Raw genomic sequence first — 8,617 nt, 5'->3', positions numbered from 1 at the left:
AACTTCATAGGTCGAGTGGATCTCATAATACCACATACAGTTCAGGACATTAAGATTTGAATAGGGTTTTTTTTCCAGCCAGTCAGTGTAGAAATCTTACAGTACCAACAGACTCATGCGCAAAAGCAATTTGCAAAGGAAAAGAAACAATATACTGTATGTGACATGCTTCCGTCTATTATATTTATATGGAGAGTAAGGAATGAGCAATGCGTACAAAATAACCAATAAAAAAATTAAAAGTAAAAGCAAATTGGTTTACTGTAATACAATACTATTAGTTGCACTATACTAGATTTGTACTTCTATCTCGAGTTCGCTGTAGTTACACACTATATATCCTCTTCAACTGCAAATTATTTCAATGATATTTTGACATTAAACGTTATGAAATATTAAATTGAGCAGCCACGTCAAACTTAAAATTACATTAGAAAACGTGTATTTTAATCCACAATATTCTAACCCAGCCAAACAACCCACGGCCAGTATATAAGATTATTTGTTTTGCTTCAGATAGGCATGCTGCAATTCAGCTAGCAATGTGTTAAATTCGAGATCCTCTGCAATGAAACGTATTCCTTCCCCTGAGTGCAATTCTGAACTCGACTTTCCGAAGGCGTTAGTACGGACTTCACGCAACTCTAATGTCTCCCTCCAGTGGGAAATAAATACAACAGTGTATCAATCTGCTCTTTATCGTCAGTCGACAAAGAACCGATAGACAGTAGCCACCGAATGACATGTTTGCGCTGTTGTCAGGGCGGGACGAGACCTCCAGGTTTATTATAAGAGAGAGATCGGTGCTGTAGAACATCACGTGGCCGCGCATGACACCCACGGCTAGTAGAGAAAGTTACTGCTAGAGGTAGGGTAGAAGGGGCGAGAGGAATTTATCATATCGACCTAATAGTGCATCGGCAGGCATCAGGCAGTGAGTTATGAGGAATTGACTGAGTACGTGCAATTCGTACTCCAACAACTTCTTTGCATAAGGTGCTCAGAGAACATTGCAAAAGGAGGCACAGGACCAACCTGCATTAGGAAAACAGATTCTAATTCATTAAAATATAAAGTCTGACTAGAGGGACCATATCAATTGGACACAGGCGTGCTAGTAAAGCATTTGTTTGTATATGTTATTATTAGCGAGGCTTATTTATCAGTGCTTAGTGTATTTGCTTTTTTTATTTGAAAAAAAAAAAAAAAAACCTTGATCTGAAAACATAACTGGATGCCTATACAGTTTCGGCAAAGGTGAATGAGTGAACTACCAGCACTAGGGTGGTTTATACAACCAGTGAGCGTTGTATAAGCGTTGTATATTCACACGCCGAGCTACCCTTTAATCAAAGAGAGCTTAGCCAAACTGACCAGTCACCTGCAAGCCCACACGTGACCTGCTGCCAGGATTTCCACTACGTCGCCTTGAAATGAGGACCTCATCCGAAAACCGGGCTTTCTAAAAACAGCAATTATTATTTTACAGATTTTGTTTCCCGTCACAAAGAGAAACCTCGCGTTTTGCAGTAACAATGGATATGCGCAAAAACTACAGTTCATCTAAAATGACAGTTTTGACAAAGATCACCAAAGTTCGAAAGAGGAGAGAGATGCTTTTTCTCCAGGTCTGCATTATCTGCAGTATACTGTTTGTCGCGTGGTGCATGTCAACGTTACTGTCAAAGATGGGTAAGTCGTGATAATTAGTTAGATCCTGTTGGCAAAGATGTGTGCTTTGACATAGCAGTCTGCACAATGTATCATGAACCGGTTATGAAGTTTTACATCATTCATAGCTAATGCATTAGGTACGGATTTTATATTTCAGTTGGTCTGTTTTAAATTGCCAAATTGTTTAAGCATTTTTTTTTTTTTTTTTTTTTTTAATATCGATCTTTGAATTTCATATACGTGTTTATTGCCCGTCCGCTGCAGGAAATCAGTTTAAGCATTAGCATCACTTTGGCACAACGTTAGAATCATGCTATACAAAACATGCTCGTTCTTACTGCACAAGGTGTTTTTGCACATTTAATTGGTCATTAAGGTTGGGGCGCAACATGCAAATTGGGATTTGGTTTGGATGTTTGGTCAGCGTGGTGTTTTCAGTTGCTTTTCTGCTTTTGGGTGATTACCGGGGACAGCTCAGTAAATACCTATTCTGGAGGCTTGACCTCTGCTGCTCCCAGCTCTGCCATAAGAGACTTGGGGTTCCTGGTGTTGCTGTGTTCCCTTCAGCATCCTTGTGAAAGTCAAAGATACATATTAATGGAGTATAGTAACGGTGAGTGTTAAATACATCTGTTACTGCCATACAGCGCTGCCGCCCCAAAGATCACTTATATTTCTGAGATCAAATTTTATGTACATAAACTGGGTGATCATGTTATCCTTCTCAATTATGTATGTTTTTCACTTTGCGATGCCTTATTTACTATCCCAGTGTTTTTTTTTTTTTTTTTTTTTTTTTTTTGTTTTTTAGCTTTAATTGTGAAAAATACATTTTTAAATACTATTTTGTTTTTTTTTTTTTTTTGTACCTACTTGTTTGCAATGCCTGCAAATTTCCTTGGAGTTCATTGGTTGGCGTTAGCACGTACTTAACACCTGGTCATGCAGTTCTCTTTATTGTTGCCTGATGTTTGTGGAGACACTGGGCTTTGCATTGGCAGTTATACTTAAGAGAATGTATACTGTTCCTGTTTTTACCAATGCTGTACTGTATGCAATGCAATCAGCCTCATACCCTCCAGATTCCTTCTTTAATTGTTGCAGCCACTAAATCTAGCCTCTGATTTTATGTTATGTAAATGTTACCAGAGCTAAAGCCCTGCATACAACAATGAAAGACCTTGAGAAATGATACACCAGGAGTGGTGCATTGCAAGTGCACAAAGCATGCATAGCTTCCAGCAAATATAACTGTGCTTTTATAACCCTTCTCTCTATAGTGACCTCCCTAGTCATGCTGCATGATGCATTCTATTACATTGCATGTGAGTGGAGCCTGTCCATTGAGTTCCTTTTATTGAAGCATCCTACAGTAGGTCTGATCAGAAAGGTGAGGGACTAAAAGCAATGTGCATTAGGATACTTCACTGTTGTAATTAAACAGGGACCTGTTTTTAAAATAATTAACCAGAGAGAAAGCAAGATAAATTATTATTATTATCGCAGCATGGCAGACCTAGAGGTTGAAATGAATTATATATACAGTGGTTTGCAGAAGTATTCACCCCCCTGCAAAGTTTTCACATTTTGTTGGCACCTGAGTGTACGCCTCCTTTGTTATGTTGGTGTTATCTCTGTAGTGGATGGGGCTATGAGATATGCCTTTTTTTGGCGTTTCATTCGGCCATTGAAAGATTTTCTGCTTTTTCTGGATAAAAAATGACTAGAGACCTGTGCTTTATGTCTTTTTGATGACAGGGTCCGACATTGGACGAGAAAAGGAAAATTCCTAGGACTGCAAAGGGTTAAGGGGCTGAATACTTATGCAACCAGTAAATTTCATTTTGTACATTTTCTTTGCAGGTTTTGCTGACATTTAACCTTCTTTCGTGTTCAGTTTAACCACTACAGCTTGTAGTGAATACTTCTGGGGTGAATACTTCTGTAAACCACTTTATTTCTAATGGCACAATTATTGAATTGCACTTTTACAATTAGGTTGTTTGGATGAATGGTGGAAATCTCAGTTGGACAAATGTGTGTTGCAGGTGTTTTTGCCCAACTGCTGCCTATTGATGCTGGTTTGATCAGCAGAATGGACTTTTTTTTGTTGTCATCCTAGTCTATTTTGGAGGGGTTGGGGCAGCAACAGTCTCCTTCATTCCCTGTGGTGCTGCCCTGGGTCCCATTGTATTTTCTAGTCTATCTGATATAGTACTAAATGAGTCAAATTTCTAGGGGGTTTAATGACTAGTGGTGGGACTTGAAACCAGAAGTTTTTTCACAGTTTTTGGAAGGTTCTTACAGCAATACTTTCATTTTAGGACCCAAATCACCTATAGGGTTAAGGGTAATGCTGAAGTTCGAATTCAACTCGTCATTTACCTTTCGTCTGGCAATCTGCCAGAAGTGAGTAGAGTGCTCCTTGTGTTTTTTTTCTTCTGAAAAGCCCTATTCATTACGAGTAGAACGAGGTGCTACACATGACGGTAGCATCTAAATTGCACCCAGGGTGATTTTTTTCTGGTCAAGGTCCCTTTCTCGCTTTAGGTTGACCTTTGCAAGGTCACAGGTCGAAGGGGACATTTAAAAAAAAATAAAAATAAAATAAAATAATGGCCATCATTTCTGAACTCTGCGTGTCTGAAAACCCCAGGTGAATTTTTCTAGGAAATTCTGAGACTAGCAAATAAACGTTCCTTTTCTGGTTGAGTTGGCGTGGAATGACCCAAATGATGGTGATGTCTTGTAATGTGTTCCTAATGTCATGAAGCTTCTGGACTGTCAATACAGAATTTACTTTAAATTAAACTTTTTGACCCTTTTTTTAGCACAAGTTATTGAGAATTATTAAAATCTGGTTATATATGGAGGAAGCCGCCTGTCTGCTTACCACACTTACATTTCACTGTCTTTATATAGCGTAGATTGGTTACTGATGTTCTTGGTATTGCTGTAAACTTGGAATGGAAATGAGGTGAAGGGGTGGAATATGAGAAAAGGCTGGCTGTGTTTTGAAAACTATCAAGAGTACAAAATCTCTTGCCCATGTTGGTATCTAAATATTTATCAAAACCCCCTGCTACCATGTGTTCAATGTGTTTAGATTGGAGATTTCCAGCATATTTCATACACCAGTAGATAAACATACTGTGCCATGCCTCTAACCTCTAATGCCGGTGGGAATATTGCAATACAGTGAACAGATTATATTAAACTTCTATGAGAAAATCAATCAAAATAAAACTGATAACCCCCCCACTTTTGTATTTATAACTGTTTGATGGCTGAATACCTGCAGTAACAACAGAATTACATTTAAAAAAAAAAAAAAAAAAAATTAAAAAAAAAAAGTTTCTCAAAATCCTGGACATCCAAACCTGGATTAAATTGTGTGTCACTGCACTGATTGCTCAATACAAGTCTGCAAAGTGTTGTTCTTGAAGGGTATACAACACTTCCTCAAAGGTTGCAGCTTTACAATTTTGAAACTTTTGTGAAATTTCAGTAATTTCTGCTGTCTTGGTAAAGACTGCATATCAGCCTATCAAATGCATATGACGTGTAACAGGGAGATGCAGCTTTTATATATTCTAGATTGCATCTTGGGGTTCCATTTCAATGTCTTGCAAATCTCAGTAATAGTCTCCTCCACAGCCATTCCCTGTGGTGCTGCCCTGGGTCCCATTGTATTTTCTAGTCTATCTGATATAGTACTAAATGAGTTAAATTTGTCGCAGTTTAAATCCAACAGTAATTCAGTAGCTATGTGAAGGAATATTCTGGGGACTTCTTAAAACTCTGAAGATGCAGTGATCACAACAGAACTCTCAATCAGATTTCAAGTACTTGTGCTACACCAGAAGATTTAAGAGATAGAAATACATCAGTATGGGGTTAAAGGCATGGTTTGTTTATCTACCGCTATTCTTCATCCACTAGCAGTGTTGCAGAGAGCCAGGTTAATGTTTCCACTGTAGTAATCCTACTGGGACAGGGCTCTGAGAGCCAGTTTGACGCCACAGGGCTGCTGTAGTCTTCTGAAAAGCTATCAAGATCTGTTACAGAAAATGATACAAATGCATTGGTTAAGATTATTTATACATCCATAGTTTATTTTTGGATTATATATTGTATAGTATATATTCTATGGAGATTGCAGTCTTTATGTGGAATGGAACACTTAATTCTGAAGAATAGAAACTAAAATTATCATATGTCCTGTATTTCATCCTGTGAAAAAGAAGCTAGTAATGGTATGGCCTCCACCCAATAAATAAAGCGCTGTACGGGATATTGCTGTGTACAGGATCAAACTTGATGAATGTGTTGATCAGGGGGCTAACTTGTCTCCCCCCCCCCCCCCCCTTTTTTTAATGTTTTCTCATACAGGTTTATGCCAATATAAACACAATGGTCATTAGCAGCTGAAGTCTTCATTATTGGAACAAAGAATCTGTCTAACTATCACATTATCAAGTTTTGGCCAATTTTCAGAGCAATCTTTTTGACAATTGTCTTAAGTATATTATCACCAGAGCCTTACCTATATTCAATACTGTCGGGGGTGGGTGGGTATTTTGGAAGCTTGTATATTCGTTTTTAAGTAGATGTTGTTAAAAAAAAAATGACAGGTGTCCGTTGACTTTGGGAAGCTGGACAAAACTGAAAATTGTAAAATATGGACAATCAATCAAAACACAAAAAGTAAGAATATCTTCAGTCCTAGTGGCCTTTAATAAAGTTTACACCAGTACACTGTACCGCCTTCTTTCACAATACGATAAATCATAAATTCTTTAGATCAAGATGATAATACATTATATACTGTACTCTGAAAAGAGGAACTTTCTCTAATATACTGGTTTCAATATTTAATTTCAGATGGCAAAATAATGATTTAGCCTTTTAACTTTCACAGTCATTGGAGATGTTATTTACACAGGCAAATTACTAATCATTTCCTACTGGCAAACTCTTTAAAAAGCTCATGTTGTATTCTGGACAAGATACTTGTATGATACATCCCATTCCATTTTATCTGTAAGCAATGCATAATTGCCAGATTTAGCATAATCTGCATGTCGTCAGATGCCATCCAATTTAATTTCAAGAACTCTGCTTTTTGAATCCTGATTTGCATATGTAATTATCAAAAAGTTTATTAATGCAGAAATAAATATGCTTACCAACGTGTAAGGTGCTTTGTTAATAAAAGATGTATATTTCAGCATAATGACTATATTTCAGCATAACCTCAGAGAGAGAGAGAGGGATCTATATATATATATATATATATATATATATATATATATATATATATATATATATATATATATATATATGCAGTGACAGCTGATACTGATATGCGGATGTTCCTGTCAGCTCCAAAAAAATTATAGCTGGAATAAAATCTTCAGGTTCTGTGTGTCTGCAGCCCTGAAAAGACCAGCAGTTTTTAAAGTCATTGTAAGTGTTTAAGTTTACTAGGACTCATTTGCATACACGTTAATGACTTAGATCTTAAAGGATTTGCAAACAGGAATAGGAACACTGTTTGCTGGTTTAAGGTTTAATGATCTCTGTTGCATTTTGCTTCCAAACTTGGGATATCAATAGCAGTGATGGATGGCTGGGTGTGCACATAGTGATGCTGGTAACTGAGTGTGGAACCTATGTCAACTGCCACCAACAGTCGTCTTATGAGCGTTAGGTGTGAATCTTTGTGATGTGTTTGGCAAGGTGTAGGGATGTTTTAAAGTGCGTTTTAATTTCCTGAACATTTAACTAAGAAGTGTCATGCTGATGCGCTGGTGAGACCGCACAAGGTTGATCCCCGGAGACAGCATTGCAGCCGTTGTGTGTGCTGATGCGCTGGGGAGGCAAAATGAGCTGATCACTGGAGCCGGCATTACACTTCAGCAATCAGAACCAGACAGAAGGATACCTACATTATCAGATGGAAAACAATGCAAATGGATGGAGATGCAGATGGATCACATTAGTTTAATGCAAAGCTAAGTCTTAGTTGATGCTTATCTTGGCGAGAGCCGAGTTCAAATCAGCATGAAGTTCAACATCTACTCTCATGTAATGGAAATCAAAAGTTTTATTACACATATATGAGACTGCAGTAAATAAATGAGTATCTGTAGGCATATATTTGACAACATTTAAACCTCTAATTGGAGATACTACTTTTCTGTGTACAAGGGGCACACAAATTGTGATTGTAAAATATTTGCACTGAAAGGGAATGTAAGCAATTTAGGGTCCTGAGTGGCTCCTGTGGTAAAGGTGTGGCCTCATGGAGTTCCACGTCCTGGCTGTGCTATGTTGACGATCTTTTCTAGGATTCCACAGGGAATGTTGTATTGGCTTGTGGGTTAGGGAGGTAGAATTGGCAGGGAAAGGGTCACCTCGACACACTGCAATGACCCCTCCTGGCTTGGTGCCTAGTGCTGTGAAGTGGACACACAGGGACCAATAGCTCGCCGATATCCACTCGAGCTCCTAGATGTAAAGAGCTGATTACTTTGATGCTGGGATCAGAGGACACCCACTGACCACCTCTCCCGAATTGCTGCAGTAGGGGGAGAAAAGCATCCAAATTTATGACAGTCAAAATAAAAATAAAAAATGACCCATACTATTGAGTAGATTGTGCTGAAATGTCTGGTCTGACGACTCCGACTAGCAACGATTACACTTATAAAGCACTGTGCAATGAAGCATCACAAAGCACTGCAGTAGGCAAATTCTACAGTCGTAATGCACTCTGCAACAATCCTTCTGTACATGCAGCTGGGAACAGACTCTTTCACTTGATTTCCTGACAGTTGTGCTGTCTTTTCTTCATAAGATATCCCTCTCATTTGTCTTTGTTTTGCTACCCGACATGCAGTGAAACCCTGATATTCATAAGCTCCTGCTGTTATAGACG

At 38.2% G+C, this 8,617-nt stretch overlaps 1 protein-coding gene across 1 annotated transcript in view; it reads left to right on the top strand.

Moving 5' to 3' along the window:
* The first annotated feature begins 710 nt into the window (after window positions 1-710).
* Window positions 711-8,617, top strand: part of LOC121329641 (sodium/potassium/calcium exchanger 4-like) — a 57,974-nt gene continuing 50,067 nt past the window's right edge. The window contains exon 1 of the mRNA XM_041275338.1: window positions 711-1,692. Coding sequence (XP_041131272.1) covers window positions 1,536-1,692 — 157 coding nt within the window. The 5' untranslated portion in view covers window positions 711-1,535. The remainder of the gene's footprint in view (window positions 1,693-8,617) is intronic.

Source organism: Polyodon spathula, chromosome 17, assembly GCF_017654505.1.
Source record: "Polyodon spathula isolate WHYD16114869_AA chromosome 17, ASM1765450v1, whole genome shotgun sequence".
In the NCBI taxonomy this organism is placed as follows: domain Eukaryota; kingdom Metazoa; phylum Chordata; class Actinopteri; order Acipenseriformes; family Polyodontidae; genus Polyodon; species Polyodon spathula.
Note: the sequence above shows the minus strand (reverse complement) of the source record. Positions and strands in the feature narration are given on the sequence as shown.